At 59.7% G+C, this 17,294-nt stretch overlaps 1 protein-coding gene across 2 annotated transcripts; it reads left to right on the forward strand.

Moving 5' to 3' along the window:
• The first annotated feature begins 10,759 nt into the window (after nt 1–10,759).
• LOC126035630 (RING finger protein 145-like) lies at nt 10,760–15,930 on the forward strand. 2 transcript variants are annotated; one of them, XM_049794331.1, is made up of 10 exons: nt 10,760–11,199; nt 12,185–12,293; nt 12,374–12,465; nt 12,932–13,167; nt 13,338–13,513; nt 13,659–13,799; nt 14,023–14,205; nt 14,467–14,614; nt 14,803–15,159; nt 15,268–15,930. In XM_049794331.1, the coding sequence occupies exons 1-10, from the start codon at nt 11,031–11,033 to the stop codon at nt 15,787–15,789; spliced, it is 2,133 nt and encodes a 710-aa protein (XP_049650288.1). In that variant the 5' UTR covers nt 10,760–11,030; the 3' UTR covers nt 15,790–15,930. The 2 variants fall into 2 exon arrangements, with proteins under 2 accessions (XP_049650288.1, XP_049650297.1); XM_049794340.1 differs by having other exon boundaries at nt 14,113–14,205.
• The last annotated feature ends 1,364 nt before the right edge of the window (nt 15,931–17,294 follow it).

A 17,294-nucleotide genomic window follows, 5' to 3' on the forward strand; every position in this document is an offset into this window, starting at 1 on the left:
AAGTACCCCATCCACTCACTTTTTTAATACCTCCAGTGATGGTGACTCAACCACTTCCCTGGGCAGCCCATTCCAACGTTTGACAACCCTCGCAGTAAAGAAATTTTTCCTAATATCTAACCTAAATCTCCCTTGCCTCAACTTGAGGCCATTTCCTCTTGTCCTATCTCCAGCCACCTGACAGAAGAGACCAACACCCACCTCACTAGAACCCCCTTTCAGGTGGTTGTAGAGAGTGATAAGGTCTCCCCTCAGCCTCCTTTTCTCCAGGCTAAACAACCCCAGTTCCCTCAGCCGCTCCTCATAAGACTTGTGCTCCAGGCCCCTCACGAACTTGGTTGCCCTTCTCTGGACACGCTCCAGCACCTCAATGTCTTTCTTGTCGTGAGGGGCTCAAAACTGAACACAGGACTTGAGGTGCGGCCTCGCCAGTGCCGAGTACAGGGGAACAACCACCTCCCTGCTCCTGCTGGCCACACTGTTTCTGATACAGGCCAAGATGGCGTCGGCCTTCTTGGCCACCTGGGCACACTGCTGGCTCATATTCAGCCGGCTGTCAACCAGCACACGCAGGTCTTTCTCTGCCGGGCAGCTTTCCAGCTGCTCTTCCCCAAGCCTGCAGCGCTGCATGGGGTTGCCGAGACTGAAGACCAGGACCCAGCACTCGGCCTTGTTGAACTTCATACGATTGGCCTCAGCCCATCGATTCAGCCTGTCTAGATCTCTCTGTAGAGCCTTCCTACCCTCAGGCAGGTCAACCCTCCCTCCCAACTTGGTGTCATCTGCAAACGTGCTGAGGGTGCACTCAATGCCCTCATCCAAATCACCAATAAAGATATTAAACAGAACAGGGCCCAACACCGAGCCCTGGGGAACACCACTTGTCACCTGCTGCCAACTGGGTTTCACCCCATTCACCACAACCCTCTGGGCTCGGCCATCCAGCCAGTTTTTCACCCAGTGAAGGGTGCACTTATCCAGGCCACGAGACGCCAGTTTCTCGAGGAGTATGCCATGAGAGACAGTGTCAAAGGCCTTGCTGAAGTTGAGGTAGATAACATCCACAGCCTTTCCCTCATCCACTAGGTGGGTCACCTGGTCATAGAAGGAGATCAGGTTGGTCAAGCAGGACCTGCCTTTCGTAAACCCATGCTGACTGGGCCTGATCCCCTTCTTATCCTGGACTTGCCATGTGAGCGCTCTCAAGACAAACCGTTCCATAATCTTCCCCAGTACCGAGGTCAGGCTGACAGGCCTGTGGTTCCCCAGATCCTCCCTCCGACCCTTCTTATAAATGGGAGTCACATTGGCAAGCCTCCAGTCCTCTGGGACCTCCCCTGTTGACCAGGATCGCTGATAGATGATAGAGAGCGGCTTGGCAAGGACCTCTGCCAGTTCCCTCAGTACTCTTGGATGGATCCCATCAGGTCCCATAGATTTCTGAGCATCCAGGTGGCATAGTAGGTCCCTAACTATTTCCTCCTGGATTAAGGAGGGGTATGTTTTGCTCTTCATCCTCGCCTTCCAGCTCAGGGAGTAGAGTACCCTGAGGATAACTGGTGTTCCTATTAAAGACTGAGGCAAAGAAGGCATCAAGCACCTCGGCCTTTTCCTCATCTCTGGTTGCTACGTTCCCTTCTGTATCCATTAAAGGAAAGATATTCTCCTTGGGATTCTTTTTACTGTTAACATATTTGTAAAAACATTTTTTGTTGTCCCTTACAATAGTGACCAGATTTAGTTCTAGCTGAGCTTTTGCCTTTCTAATTTTCTCTCTGTATGATCTAACAAGATCCCTGTACTCCTCCCAAGTTGCCCGCCCTTTCCTCCAGAGATGATAAACTCTCCTTTTTTTCTTGACTTCTAGCAAAAGCTCCCCATTCAAGCAGGCCAGACGTTTTCCTCAGCGGTTTGACTTGTGGCACAGGGGAATAGCCTGGTCCTGAGCCATTAAGATTTCCTTCTTAAAGAATGTCCATCCCTCCTGGACGCCTTTGCCCTTCAGGACCATCTCCCAAGGGACTCTCTCAACCAGTGCCTTGAAGAGGCCAAAGTTTGCCCTCTGGAAGTCCATAGTGGTGGTTTTGCTGACCACCTTCCTTGCCTCACCAAGAATTGAGAATTCTGTCATTTCATGCTCGCTAAGCCCAAGATGGCCTCCGACCATCACACCTCCCACCAATCCTTCCCTGTTCCTAAACAACAGATCTAGCAAGGCTCCTCCCCTGGTTGGCTCACCCACCAGCTGTGTCAAGAAGTTATCTTCCACACACTCCAGGAACCTCCCAGATTGTTTACTCAGTGCTGTGTTGTATTTCCAGCAGATGTCTGGAAAGTTAAAGTCCCTCACGAGGACAAGGGAACACGATACTGAGACTACTGCCAGCCGCTTGTAGAATGATTCATCCATCTCTTCAGCCTGGTCGGGTGGTCTATAACAGACTCCCAGCACAATATCTGCCTTATTGGCTTTCCCTCTCATCCTCACACATAAGCACTCCACCTTGTCATCAGAATCGTGTAGCTCTGTACAGACAAAACATTCCCTAACAGAGAGAGCCACCCCACCACCTCTTCTACCTTGTCTATCCCTTCTGAAGAGCTTGTAGCCATCCATTGCAGCACTCCAGTCATGGGAGTCATCCCACCATGTTTCCGTGATGGCAACTAAGTCATATCTATCCTGCTGCATGATGGCTTCCAGCTCCTCCTGTTTATTGCCCATGCTGCATGCGTTGACATAGATGCATTTGAGCTGGGTTATCGAATCCACCCCTAACATGGGCATGCTGCCCCCAGGCTCATCTCTGGTGCACCCAGTTTTATCCCTTACCCTCTTCGAACCTAGTTTAAAGCCCTTTCTATGAGCCCTGCCATCTCATGAGCGAGGATTCTCTTACCCCTTTGAGATAGCTGGACACCATCTGTCACTAGCAAGCCCGGTGCTATGTAAACCTCCCCACGATCAAAAAAACCAAAATTCCACCAATGGCACCAGCATCTGAGCCATGTATTAACCAGGTGTGTTTTCCTGTTCCTTTCAGTGTATTTCCCTGCCACTGAAGGGATTGAGGAAAACACTACCTGTGCTCCCGATCTTTCTACTAATCGTCCCACTGCCCTGAAATCCCTTTTGATTGCCTTTGGATTTCTCTCTGCAATCTCATCACTGCCAACCTGCACACATCTACATGGCCAGCCCCAGAAGGGAGAGGAACAGCAGGGCTGAGCGCGGTTGAGGGTCTCCGCAGAGCCCAGACCCCCATCCCCGGCAATTCCTGGTTTCCTCCTGCTTGTGCTGAGGCTCGTTGTCCAGGAATGGTGGAGCAGGACTCATGGATAGCCGCATTTCCTGGCTGAGGACATGGCACAGGGAGAGGTCCTACGTGGGACCTCGAGCATCATTTCTGCATCAAACCTGGTTTCACATTGGCGAGTGTCTGGGGGATTGACTGAATTCTCCTGTTACTGTGATTGTATTTGCTGCCCTGGCAGAGACCTGCGGCCTCTTGGGTTTTCCTTAGCATTTTGTAGATGCTGTCAGCATCCTTCTCCGCTCACCGGTGCTGTACCTCCACTCTGCCTTTCTCAGTTGGGCTTCCCATCCATAAACGTTCTCTGCTTAGATTGAACATTAGGAAAAGACTGTTCACTGAGAGGGTGGTCGGACACTGGAACAGGCTCCCCCCGGAAGTGGTCACGGCACCAAACCAGTCAGCGTTCAAGGAGCATCTGGAGGACGCTCTGAGTCATATGGTTTAGTTTTTATGTAGTCCTGTGAGGAGCAGGGAGTTGGACTCGATGATCCTGATGGGTCCCTTCCAACTCACGATATTCTATGATTCTACATATTGGCATAATAATAACATTTAATTTATTGGGCTGCGCTTTGCTTTCCTGTCAACACAACTCCATCATTCCTACGTAATGTGGATATGGACTATAATGCCTGGAGTCTTTTGTTTCCTACCTAAATTTTTATAAAGTTTTCCAGGGGTACAGCGCCACTAAATCTGTGAGCGGCATTGGACAGAGGCGCTTGCCCATTTGGAGCTGCCAGAACTTCGAGGGGTGAGAGGATGCTGCCGGGGTTTTCCGCATTGTGAAACGGGGTGAGTCAGGGCTGACGTTCCCCAACATCCGTCAACAAGAGGATGGATGATGCTGGAGGAAGACAAAACAGCCGAGGAGGAGGAAGGAAGTTGGCTTGGCTGCAAGTTGCACAAGTGGTGAATCATAGAGTCATAGAATATCTCAGGTTGGAAGGGACCCCTCTGGAACATCAAGTCCATCACACTGCAAGGAGCAGGGAGTTGGACTCGATGATCCTGATGGGTCCCTTCCAACTTGAGATATTCTATGATCGACTACCTAAAACTAAACCAGATGACTAAGAGCATCATCCAGATGCTCCTTGAAATCCGTCAGGCTTGGTGTCATGACCACTTCCCTGGGGAGCCTGTTCAACTCTAACATTTTGATGTCCTTCTTCTATTGTGGTGCTCCAAACTGCACCCAGTACTTGAGGTGGGGCCGCACCACTGCGGTGTAGAGTGGGACAATCACCCCCCTAATGGGCTAGCCATGCTGTGCTGGATGCACCCCAGGACCCAGTTGGTCCTTTGGGCTGCCAGAGCACACTGTTGACTCCTATTCAACTTGCCATGAACCCAAACCCCCAGATCTCTTTCCGCGGGGCTGCTCTCCAGCCTCTCGTCCCTCAGTTTGTATGTATAACCAGGATTGCCCTGTCCCAGGTGGAGAATCTGGCAATTGCTCTTGATAAATCATTTAGATCATTTAGAAAAACATTAAAGAGCACTGGCCCTAAAATTGAGCCCTGGGGAAGCCCACTGGTGACTGGCCACCAGCCTGATGTCACCCCATTTACTATAACCCTTTGGGCCCGACCCATCAGCCAGTTGCTCACCCAACGTATTATGGACTTGTCTAGCTGTGTGCTGGACATTCTGTCCAGAAGGATACTGTGAGAGATGTATCAAAACCTTTGCTAAAATCCAAAACCCCCACATCTACTGCCTTCCTTTGGTCAACTCGATAGGTGACCTTGTCGTAAAAGGAAATTAAGTTGGTTAAGCAGGACTTGGCTCTTGTGAAGCAGTGCTGGCTATGACCAGTGACTGCATTGTCTCTCAAGTGGTTTTCAAGCACTCCCAGAATAACTTTCTCCATCATTTTACCAGGCACTGAAGTGAGACTGACAGGCTGTAATTACCAGGGTCTTCCTTCTTACTCTTCTTGAAAACTGGGACAACATTTGCCAGCTTCCAGCCAACCAGGACCTCTCCAGACTCCCAAGACTGTTGAAAAATAATGGGGGAGAGGTCCTGCAATAACACCAAGAGATGTCATCATGATATCATGACATTATTATATGATATCAGGGAGTGGGGATTGTCGCACTGGAGTCTGTCCCCATCCCTTATCCATCGGTGACAGCAGCGGGCAGCTCCAGGCAGGCTTGAAGGCAGGGAGAAGCTTTGGGTTGATAACCGAGGGGCAGCCTCTCCCTCCAAGGTCCCTGGCAGAGTCACGGCATTTCACCGTCAGGAAGAGGATGAGGCCGGCACGAGGACCTGCATGTGCATCCCCACCAAACACTCTGGCTCTGCTGGCAGATGTGGGAGTTACGGCCAGAGACGGCTCCTGTCAGCAGGAGATCCCCAGGGCTTTTCCCAGACTGGGCACAGTTCCTGTTTGGGCAAGTGTCCGTCTGCCCGTCGAGGAGCCGAAAACCCCCAAGTCATTCAAGATCAGCTTTGCAGCAGCAGGCAGGAGCCCAGGCTCCAGGCAGGAGCTCTCGCTCCAGGCTACAGACCCAAACCAGGGCACAAAACAGAGAACAAATGATGTCAAATAGTGGAAAATTCCTTCAAAACCAGGTGGTGCCACATGAGAGGATGCTCCAGGGACACCGATCACCCCGTGCTTCTCTCTGCATGTGGGCTTTGCCTAAACCTTCCCTGCACCCACCTCTGGCCCAGCCAGTCCAGCTTGACTCAGCCCGCTCTCTGACGAGGAGCTGGAGGGGAAAACCTTGTTCTGGGGCTCTGCCAGGAAGATCACCTGCACCCCACTGCACCCCTGCACTCAGCCATCCATCCGTCTGTCTGTCCATCCATCCATCCACCCACCACCCACACATCTGTCCATCCTTTCCTTCCTTCCACCAGGTATGTTTCCAGTTCCAATCTAATCTAACCCAGACTAGCCTCGGGCAGGTGTCTCACCCTGCTCCCCAAGGCCAAAGCCAAGCAGCAGCACCTTCTTGCCCAGGGGACCCTGCACCCCAATGCAGGGTGCCTTGGCCTGGGGTGCCTCCGTGCCACCCCATTTGTTGTAAGGTGGGGCTGGTTTGGGGCTGGGGAGGCGATTTCATGCTGCTCACTCCACCAGTGCTGACAGCCCCAGCTCCTCCCTGGAGCTCCAGCACCAAAAGCTGGTCCTTCCTGCCTGCGGGATGCAGGAGCCGTGCACTCCCTGCTGCCCCATGGGGAAACTGAGGCACAGGCCGAGTATCTGCGGATCACCAAGGGAGGGTACAAGAGTGACAGGGACTGAGGGCAACTCTTGCTGGTCCCCTCTGTCACCCACCGCTCTGGTCCCCAGGAGGTTTCCCACTAAATCTCTCTGCCCACCCTTTCTGGGACCTTTCTCCCCATCCCTATGTGGTCACGGGTGCCTGGGGGGAAAGCCCGGGACCACGTGTGCTGTCCCAGGGTCTGTGCTGCATGGGGTCCGGCGATGGCGATGCTGCTGTCCCTGTGCGTTTGTGTCCCCCCTGCCACTGATGAGGTGTGTCCCAGACCAGCAGTGGGGTGTCCCCAGCCTGGCTCACCACATCCCTGGGAGCCCCCCCCGTCCCCTGCCCTGACTGGCAGCAGGAATTGGTGCTCAGCCGGGGCTCAGTCAGGAACCATCCTCAGCGATGAACTGACACAGAACGAGGCTTTGCAGACCATTCAGGCTGTTTTGGCCATGGGTGCTGTGACAGGAGCACGAACATTAAACACTCCCAGATGCGCGGGCGGTAACAATGCTCAGGAATTCGGCACCAGCCTCTCCTCTCGGCATCTCGGAGGAGAGTGAGTGCCGCCAGCCATGCCAACAGCAGCAGGTTTGGGGCTGGGAGGCAGGGATATCCCCACCATTGGTACTGGGGCTTTGCAGCTGTGCCAGCTGCGTGTCCCCCTCTCGCTTTGGCATCTCTCCAGCGAGGGATTTGGCTGGATCCTCTCCCGGAGTCTCCTGGGTTCCTCGCTCTGCTCCTGCCAATGCACCGTGGCAAGTCCCACATTGAGGACGTGCAGGCCCCACAGACGCGCTGCCTGCAGGCAGAGGGGGGGGCAGAGGGAACAGGCAGGAGCTGGATGCGGAGCAGACGGATGCCTACAGCAGGGGGGCAACTGGTCTTCCAGCCCCCCTGTGCCACCCAGCCAGGGGGAGGGCAAAATGGGTCTGTCCCCTGTCACCCCAGCAGGATGGCTGGGACCCCTATGGAGCCGTGGGGGCTCTTGGAGGTCCCTCTGCAAACCTCCCCCTGGGCTACGGCAGGACTGGCATATCTGCAGCCATCCGGCTGCATCCAACTCCCTCCTCTTGCCCCCCAGCCGGGGGTGCTGCCAGCCCAGCTCCACAGACACAGGGATGGGGATCTGAGAGCCCATTCCGTCCCCATCCCCAGCCCAGTGCCCAGTTTTGGGGTGCCTGCACTCTCTTTTTCAGCAAGACTGGAAACCTCAGCCCCCATGATGCTGGCGGAGCAGAGCGTCCCACCGGAGGCTGCTTTCCGACCAGCTCCCAGGGGGACCAGGCTGTCTCACAAGCACCGTCTGCGGGATCCACCGTATCGGCAAACTCAGCCCCAAGTCAAACCAGGGGAGAAGTCCCTCTCCTCCAGAGCCACCAGCCCCATTAAAGGAGCAATTAGCGCCGCTCAGGATGTCACCACGCGGGTGACAGGCAATTCCCAGAGACAAGCAGGCTCCGCCAACTGTCCCCGAGGAGCTGTACAGATGTATATGCAGGGGAAGAAGTAATTTAGGAAACGGCCTTGTGATTATTACTCGAGCTGATTTATTAACTCCGAGGTCTGACTTCTTGCTCAGGTCCCCTGGGGACACACAGTGCACAGAGAAGCCCAGGCTGCGTGCCTGCCGAGCGGCTCCCTTCACCCCAGGCCGGGGTAAAACAAAACCCAGGAGAAACGGGACAGGTTTGAGGTGGAAACCCAGCAGGAAGTGGGACTTGGGGTGCTGCTTCTGGGAAGGTCTGTCCCAGTCCCATCCTTTTCCCCAGGGAGAAAAGGAAGGAGGGGGAAGAGATGAAGCCGAAGTGGGGGGGTGCCCTGTTGCTGCCTCTAACGGCAAAATTCAAGCTAGAAAAGGCCCAGCCTGACCTAGCAGAGAAGTGCCAAACTGGGTGTTACACCTCAAACCATCCTGCACTGAACTGGGAGGAGAAAAGCCCTGTGACAGGGCACACACCACCTCCGGCAGCACGGGCTGTGCCCACAGCTCTGCTTCCCAGTATAGCAGGGGGAAAAATCAGCTTCACGCGTAGGAGATGTACTGATAAATGGGTTTGGGGGGGACGGGCTGCAGGGTTTGGAGGGTGTCCTCCCTGGGATACCAGACGCCCGCAGCAACATTGGCAAGGGGAAGCCAGGAGAGGATGATGGCAGGCCCGGCCCGGCTCATGCCTGGTATGTCCCCGTGCCATGGCAGCAGCTCCACGCTGGGACCCTGTGCGCCTTCAGCTCCCTCCCTGCTTTCTAAATTTATGATTAAAGATCAGCTCTGAGTTTTCAAAGCACTCACAGTACCCACCCATGGGCACCCACATGCAAAAGCAGTCTGGGGTCTCTGGGGTCTCCCTGTGGCAGTCTGAGGTCTCTGGGGTCCCCTGTGCATGGGGACAGCCAAGGACAGCCTGCCCACCCCTTCCCAGCTGCATCCTGCTGCTCAACCCAGGGCCTGGGGGAACCTTTCCCCCCAGGAACAGCCGGGATGCCCCCGGCAGCGGGGCTTTGCCATCCCTGACCTCTCCGGTGCACCCCAAGGCCAGAGGAACATCCATCCCCCATAATTTGGCAGCCCTGACCCCACACTGCCCCGGGGAGGGGGAGGAGGCGGCTGTGCCAAACCAGCCACAACCTCTCTGTGCGGATGGGACCTGCCATGGGACCCCCCCAGTTCATCCCCCCCACAACGGCAACGGCCCCTGAGACCCTGGAGGGATGCAGCTCACAGGCACCCCATCCTCAAGGTCCCCACTGATCCTGTTGCAAATATTCTGGTAAAGAAATAAAAATTTAATCACATAAAAGAGTTTGTTTTGATTAAGAAGTAGAAAATTGTGAAGCATAGGTATGGGAGAGTTAAGTTTGAAATGTAGTCATAGGAACTTAGGAACTTTAGAAAGTATACTATGTGTAACCATAAGAATTCAAGTATTGTCTAAAATCAGTTAACCACAGAAACTTTGACAAAGATTTGTTGATTTGTAGTGTTTTGTTTTAGGAAACTAAAGGAAACCATTATGGACACCAGTTTGCTGCTTGGAAACCCCTTACCCTTCCCACCTCGATCTAATTATCAAGGATTCTAACCAGTAGAGTTAAGTGAGATTAAACAATGATTGTTTTAACATAAGAATGTTAATAAGATGGTATGACTGAAGGACCAATTATTAGAAAGGTTACATTTAAGAATAGACATAGTATGCATCTTTATGTAAATTAATATAGATGATGGTGAGAATCGTACTGCGCAGAATCACCTAAGAGAGGTCAAGAAGCGGACAAGTGAGGAAGACTATGGAAGACCACCAGAGGACTTCTGAAGACCAGCAGAGACCTTCATTGTGCCTGCGTGAAGAGATATTTACATAGGCTAATGATATTGGAAAGTTAATGATTACGTATAACATTTTCTAGAAATTTAGTGAATATGTATAACAGGTGTGTATTTAACCTGCACAGTTAGACTAGACAGGTGCACACGATAGGTGGAGCGATCCCCCGTGTGCCCAGCGCTGCAATAAAGGAGTGCCTGCTTCTTAACTTCTCATTGCTGTTAAGGAGTTTTATTCCAGATTTCAGTAACAATCCCAGACGATGCTGGGGGATCGCCCCCAGCCCCAGATATTCCAGGCCCCCAGAACTCCAGATATTCCCATGGGGTCCCCCCATTCCCAGAGACCCCCGCTTGAGCCCACATTACTTCAGCCAACCCCAAAGGACCCCACCTCACCCCAGAGGGCCCCATCTGGTCCCAGCTGACCCTGGAGGACCCCAACTGATCCCAAGAGATCTCAGGCGACCCCCTGAGGGTCCCGGACAATCCTTGAGGCCCCTATTTGACACCTCTGGGGGCGGGGGACCCCATCCTTCCCCGGGGATCCCAGGCCCCCCCTCCTCCCCGATTCCCCTATCAAAATGGCGGCCAGAGCCTGCCCTCACGGTCTGCCCTCACCCAAGATGGCTGACGCGGGGCTGGGCGGGGCTGCGGGAGCGACGTCACCGCAGAGCACCGCCCCCCCTCCCCAAGATGGCCGCGCGCACTCCCCGCCGCCGGCGCGTTGCCCTTATCCAAGATGGCGGAAGGCCCAGTGGAGGAAACGGCGCCGCGCCCTCTTCTAAGATGGCGGGCGCAGCGTCAGCGCACCGCCCCGGCGCAAGGCCTCACCGCTGCGCGCTGGGCATAGGGGCGGGGCGGGAGAAAGCGAAAGTGGCGGAGGGACCGGATCGGCCGCGGCGGCGGGAGCGGGAGAAGCGGGAGAGGGTAGAAGCGGGAGAGGGAGCTCCCGGCGGGAGGCGGCCGGGCCCCGGCGAGAGGCTAGACGGGCCCCTGCCGGGCGCGGGACGCGCGCCCCCTGCCGGGCCGGAGGAGCCGGCCGGGGCAGCACCGGGGGGTCCCCCCTGTCCCCCCGGGCGGGGCTGCGGGACGCGGGGACCCCCCACCCCCCACCCCCCAACCCCGGACCCCCTTCCCCGACCCTCCCCGGCCATGGCGCGGCTGGAGGCGGTGGCCAACGTGGCGCTGCGGGTGCCGGGGCTGGCGCTGCTGGACCTGCTGTACCGCTGGGACGCGGCGGCCCTCGGCGACCTGCTGCGGCCCCGCCGCGGGGACCCCCCCCTGCTCCGGCCGCCCGCCCTACGGGGCGCCTACTGCCTGGGTGAGGGCTGCGGCGGGACTGGGGGGAGAGGGGGGACGGCCACCCTGGGGACACGGCGGGGGGGCAGCCCGAGGATGGACAGGCTGGGGACACGGGGGGCACCCCGAGGATGGACAGGTTGGGGACACGGGGGGGACATCGTGGGGACACCCCAAGGGGTGGACAGTCTGGGGACACGGGGGGACACCCCAGGGATGGACATGTTGGGGGAAATGGGGACACCCCAAGGATGACCAGGCTGGGGACGTGGTGGGGACACCCCAGGGATGGACGGGTTAGGGACACAAGGGGACACCCCAGGGGACAGACAGGCTGGGGACACGGGGGCCACCCCAGGGGTGGACAGGCTGGGGACACAAGGGGACACCCCAAGGGATGACCAGGCTGGAGACAGGGGGGGACACGGGGGCCACCCCAGGGGTGGACAGGCTGGGGACACAAGGGGACACCCCAAGGGATGACCAGGCTGGAGACAGGGGGGGACACCCCAGGGGACAGACAGGCTGGGGACACGGGGGACACCCCAAGGAATGACCAAGCTGGGGACATGCAGAGGCTGGACAGGTTGGGGACATGGTGGAGACACCCTGAGGGATGGAGAGATTGGGGACACCCAGGCCCTGGCCAGGCTGGGGACATGAGGAGACATCCCAGGGGATGGCCATGTTTGGGGACAACCCAAGGGCTGGCCGTGCCTGGGATCTCACTACACCAGCCCCTGCAGACACCCGCTGGGTGGGGGGCTGTCCCCAGGCCCGGCAGACGCTGTGTCCCCAATGTTGTGCCCCCCCTGGCACCGTGTGTCCCCTGGCAGCAGGGACAGCTGTGGACCCCAGAGGTGTCCCTCTCGCAGCCCCATCCTGCCCACGCCACCCCTGTGCTGTGCTTGGTGACCAGTGGGGGCTGCCTGGCTGGAGGGGGGGCTCAGCTGGGCAGGGGGGCTCGGTGGGTCCATCTCACCCCCCTGTCCCCCCCATCTCCGCAGGCCACTTGCTGTGCCTGGTGGTGCTGATGCTGCCGGTGCGGTCCCTGGTGAAGCTCTACCTCCACCTCCTCACTGCGCTGCTGCTCGGCGCGGGGCACACGGTGGCCAGGTGAGTCCGGGGGGCTCAGGGGGTGACCGTGCCGGGGCACAGCAGAGGGGGGGCTGGGGGCTGAGCCTCTCTCCCTGCAGGGACTACGTCCGCCGTGAGCTGGAGTATGGCTTCCAGGGCGCCGTGTACAGCGACCCCGCGGCACTCGGCCGCTTCGCCACCGCCCTTGCAGGTGAGCTGGGGGGCGGTCCCAGCCCCCCAAGACGTCCCCTGTCAGGGGACGGGAGGTGGCACTGGGCAGGGTGAGGGTCTCCTGCGCTGACCCAGCTGCGGGAGCTGTCACCCGTTGGATGGCGTGGTGGGCGACGATGGCACGGCTGAGCCAGATGGTCCGCACCGTGTGGCATGGAGCAGGGGAGATAAACATGAGCCCTGGGGGGTTTCTGCTGCCCCCACCACCCCCAGGGCTCACAGGGGAAGGGGCTGGGTGGTCTCGGGGTGCTGCTTGTGGCAGGGCGAGGGCAGCAGCAGGGTTTGCCATGGGGCAGGGCTGCCTGCAAGGTGTGTCCCCCCGGCCAGCGCCTACCCCCAGCCCCCATCTCCTGCAGCGGGTGCTGGTGCAAAGTGGCTGTGCCGGGGGCGGGGCACGGGGGTCCCGCATCCTCCCGCATGCCCAGGCATCCCCGTCCCTTCTGCAGGCCAGCTCTGCCTGTGCGTCCTCTGCTCCCTCCTGATGAGGAGCAGGCAGCCCTGGCTGTTCGGTGCCCCACTGCTGCCGGTACTGGCTCGCCTCTGCGGCCTCCCCCTCCACGCCCTGCCTGTCCTCGACACCTTTGCCACCATCCTCACCGCCCTGGAGGTGCTTTACGTCCTCGGCTCCCACGTCCTCGTCCCCTTCCAGCTGGCCGCTGCCGCCTGCCGGGAGGTTGTGCAGGTGAGCGGGGTGAGGGGCTGTGGGATGGAGGGTCCCATGCTGAGCCCGGCTTGATGCTGGGTCAGCTGCAGGGCTGTCCCCTTGCACAGCTGGGCCCCCCCGTACCCTCCTTGCCCCCAACATGTGGGGTGGGATGGGGGGCAGCTCTGCTGAGCATCCTGTCACCGCAGGCGCTGGAGGTATACCGGCTGGTCGCGCTGGGGGTGTCCCTCTGGAGCCAGCTGGCCATCCCGCTCCTCTTCCTCGTCTTCTGGCTGGTGCTCTTCTCCCTCCGGCTCTCCTCCTTCCTCACCTCCTCCAGCAGTCCCCTGGCCCAGCAGGGCCTCCTCTTCCTCCTCCTCAGCAGGTAGGGACCGGGGCAGGCAGGAGCTGGGGGAGAGGTCCGCCTTCCTCCGGTGCAGCTGCAGGAGGAGGATGAGGAGGGGCTGGGGCTCCGTTTTGTGCTGCCTGGCCCCTGCCAGCATCCGCACTCACGCTGGGCTCTGTTGCAGCGCAGCTGAGTGCTGCAGCACTCCGTACTCCCTCATCGGCCTCACCTTCACCGTCTCCTACCTCGCCCTGGGCGTCCTCAACCTCTGCAAGTTTTACCTGCTGGGCTTCGGCGCCTTCCAGAACGGCAACGTCATGCACAGGTGAGGCCGCGGCGGCGGGGAGCACAGTCAGGCGGGGGGCACCGGCAGGCATCCCTCCTCCCAGCCCAGTTTGCATGCAGGAGCCCAGCACAGGGTGGGGAGGACGGGGGTGTCACAAGGGATTCGGGGACTGGGGTCCTCCGAGGGGTGACCGGGGCACGGCACACGCGGTGCCACGTGGCACGTGCCTGCGGCTGCCGGCCTCACGCCCCGCTCCTGGCAGGGGGGTGACGGAGGGTGTGACGCTGCTGCTGCTGGCGCTGCAGACGGGGCTGCTTGACCTGCAGATCCTCCAGCGGACCTTCCTCCTCAGCATCATCCTCTTCATCGTGGTGACCTCCACGCTGCAGTCCATGATTGAGATAGCTGATCCCATCGTGCTGGCGTTGGGGGCCTCCCGCAACAGGTACTGGGGGAAGGAAGAGCAGCAGGATCTGGTCCTCTGTGCTGGGGGGCAGCGGGGAGGAGCGGCGGGGTTCCTCCTGCCCTGCGTCGGGGAAGAGCCAGGCTGGGTCCCGTGCTGCCACGTGCTCCCTCCGCCTCGGGTCCTCACTGCCTGTTTTTGGGCAGAATCGGTGCTGGAGGAGGAGGCTGGACCGTGGGGTCCCAGGGAGGTGGTTGTTGCTCCCAGGGTGGGCATGGCCCCGCTGAGCTGTGCCTCCCCTAGGAGCCCCTGGAAGCATTTTCGCGGCGTCAGCATGTGCCTCTTCTTGCTGGTTTTCCCTTGCTTCATGGCCTACAAGATCGCCCACTTCTTCCACCTGGATTTCTGGCTGCTGATCCTGGTCTCCAGCTGCATGCTCACCTCTCTGCAGGTACAGCAGCTCCCGCTCCCCCCAACGGGGGTCTCGCTGGGCCCCGCAGGGAGGGCATCCCTGCCCATCCCATGCCCACAACCCTGCCCCAGTCACCCTCCCCCAGCCCCATCTGGGAACATTGGGTGGGGATGTGCGATCTGGCATCCGGCCACCATCAACAAGGTGCTGTCCCGCCACCCCCCCAGGTGATGGGCACCCTCTTCATCTACGCCCTCTTCATGGTGGAGCTGCTCCAGGACACGCCGCTGGAGCGGATGGATGAGATCATCTACTGCGTGAACGCGGTGAGCCGGGTGCTGGAGTTCCTGGTGGCTGTCTGCGTGGTGGGCTACGGCACCTGGGAGTCCCTCTTCGGGGAGTGGAGCTGGATGGGCGCCTCCGTCATCATCATCCACTCCTACTTCAATGTCTGGCTGCGCGCTCAGTCGGGCTGGAGGAGCTTCCTGCTGCGCCGTGAGGCTGCCAAGAAGATCAACTCCCTGCCCCGGGCGACCGGCGGGCAGCTGCGGGACCACAACGATGTCTGTGCCATCTGCTTCCAGGTCAGCCCCCTCCCCTTGCCAGCAGCCCTGCGGTGCCAGGGGGACCCCGCTCTGGGCAGCCCAGGGGGGTCTCCTGCCCACTGGGTGACGTCTTCTCCCTGCCCGCAGGACATGCAGGTGGCCGTCATCACCCCCTGCAGTCACTTCTTCCACGCCGCCTGCCTCCGCAAGTGGCTCTACGTGCAGGACACATGCCCCATGTGCCACCAGCAAGTCACACCAGTGGCTGCCGAGGAGGATCATGGCATTGGGAGGGCGGCTCGCCCGGCACCGGCCAGCGGGGACGAGGTGCCAGAGGATGGAGGAGCCGCCGCAAACCCAGCCCCAGCTCGGCCCCGGGAGGACAGGCTGCCTGGCGTAGACAGTGTGGTCTCAGGCCAGGGGGACAGTGGGGCTTCCCAGGACCATGGGGCTGGGGACCGCAGCCCCCACCACCCTGCTCATCCCGACACCTCTGCCCCACAGGAACGAGAAGCGGGTACCGTCCTGCAGGCCCCCGGGGACCCTCACCCTGGTGTCCAGGACACACAGCATCTGTCGCCCTCACCCACCAGCCCGGATGCTTTTGCCAGCCCTGAGCTTGGCGCAAAGGACAGCGGGGATTCCCACAGCGGTGACCGTACCTCCTAGTACCGCAGGCTGCCGCCCCCGATGCCGAGGTCCCTCTGCGGGGCCATGCCAGCAGCAAGCGGGGCCGGGACCCCGCATGGCACCAGCGTCCCCGAGTTCCCGCATCCCCATGGACTCTTTTTGCAATAAAACCGGAGCTGAAGCGGCTGCGCCCGAGGGCCAGGGCTGCTCATCTCGCCCACCCTGTGCTGGGACGGTGCCCTGTGCCAGGATAGTGTCTCATGCACAGCGTGTCCCGGGGCAGGGGGGGACAGGGCTCTGCTTTGGGTGTGGGAAGGGTGGGCACCCAATGGGTGCCCGGTGGGTGCCCAGCTGCCTTCTGGCCTTACCCCACTAGATGGCACGGGTGGCATGCACCAGGGGGCTTGGCATGGGCAGTGGGGGGCTTGGGGGGGGCTTTGGGGTGGTCCTGGCTGGGGGAGGGGGGGTGGCCTGCACTCAGCATGGATCTGGTGTGGGGTGGCATGGGTCTGGCATGGGCTTGGTGTGGGTCGCCTTTCCCAGCTCTGCTGCCAAACCCCTTTCCCTGTGCCCATCCCCGTGCCAGGACAGGACTGGGCGGCCCCTCGCCAGCCCAGCTGAGACTGGGGCCAAGGGCTGAGGCCAAGCCCTGCCCAGGGTCCCCATCCTCCCCCTGCTCATCCCTGGCTCCCCCGGGAGGGGTGGTTTGGGGGCAGGATCCTGATTGTGTGGAGGTCCCCATCTGCCTGCTGCGGGAGGGACACGGCCCTCCTGGCAGCACCGGTGCTGCCTGCAGGGGAAGGGGGGGGGTCTCAGTGCCGGGGGTCCCTGGGGAGGCAATAAATGGGCTCCCCCCTTCCAGCTCAGCCCCACCCTGCACTTACCCTAACACAGCGGCTCCCATGGGCCCCGCAGCCCATTAGCTGGAAGGAGGGAGAAGCTTGTCCTTAAAAACCATCTGGGAGGAGGCAAGCAGGGGTGAGACACTCTGGACCCCCCCCTGGACCTCCCCTGGAGCCTGACTGCCCTGGGGTCCCGGTCCCCTCCCCAGTGTCTCTCTACCCACAGCAAGCAGGTGTGGGGGGGTGCGGGGGTCCCTGCGGGTGCCCCTGGGCAGTGGGTGCAGCAGCCCCCCACCCCACTGCTTGGCCCCATGGGGGTTTACTGTGGGGGTGCCTGGAGCAAGGGGCCCCGAACATCCCCCCCTCACCCCCAGCCATGAGTGGGGGCAGCCCCCACAGTGCTGCCGCCCCCCCCTCCCAGTGCTTGGCCGTGCTGCTTCCATTAGGGCCCATTACCAGAGCCCGTGCCAGGGAACACGTCTCCCCAGGGGGCCAGTCCCAGCGGAGGGACCCACATTCCCCGGCACGGCTCAGCCCAGCACTACCTGGAATTGGGAGATTGGGGGGGGCAGAGATCAGGTCCTCCACTGCCCCCCTGCTCCACCCGCAGCGGGAGCTGGGGTCCCTTTGGTGATGCCCATCCCTGGGGTATCTGGGCAGGATGGGGGCATGAAGGAATGGATGCTGGGATGGATGTGGGCA

The sequence above is a fragment of the Accipiter gentilis genome, chromosome 3 (assembly GCF_929443795.1).
Source record: "Accipiter gentilis chromosome 3, bAccGen1.1, whole genome shotgun sequence".
NCBI lineage: Eukaryota > Metazoa > Chordata > Aves > Accipitriformes > Accipitridae > Astur > Astur gentilis.

Bases quoted from the DNA above. Each gene is read 5' to 3' on its own strand.
- LOC126035630 (XM_049794331.1), top strand. From the start codon at position 11,031: ATGGCGCGGCTGGAGGCGGTGGCCAACGTGGCGCTGCGGGTGCCGGGG. The intron at 12,294-12,373 runs GTGAGTCCGGGG...CTCTCCCTGCAG, and splicing joins GCGGGGCACACGGTGGCCAG to GGACTACGTCCGCCGTGAGC. The intron at 13,514-13,658 runs GTAGGGACCGGG...GCTCTGTTGCAG, and splicing joins CTCTTCCTCCTCCTCAGCAG to CGCAGCTGAGTGCTGCAGCA.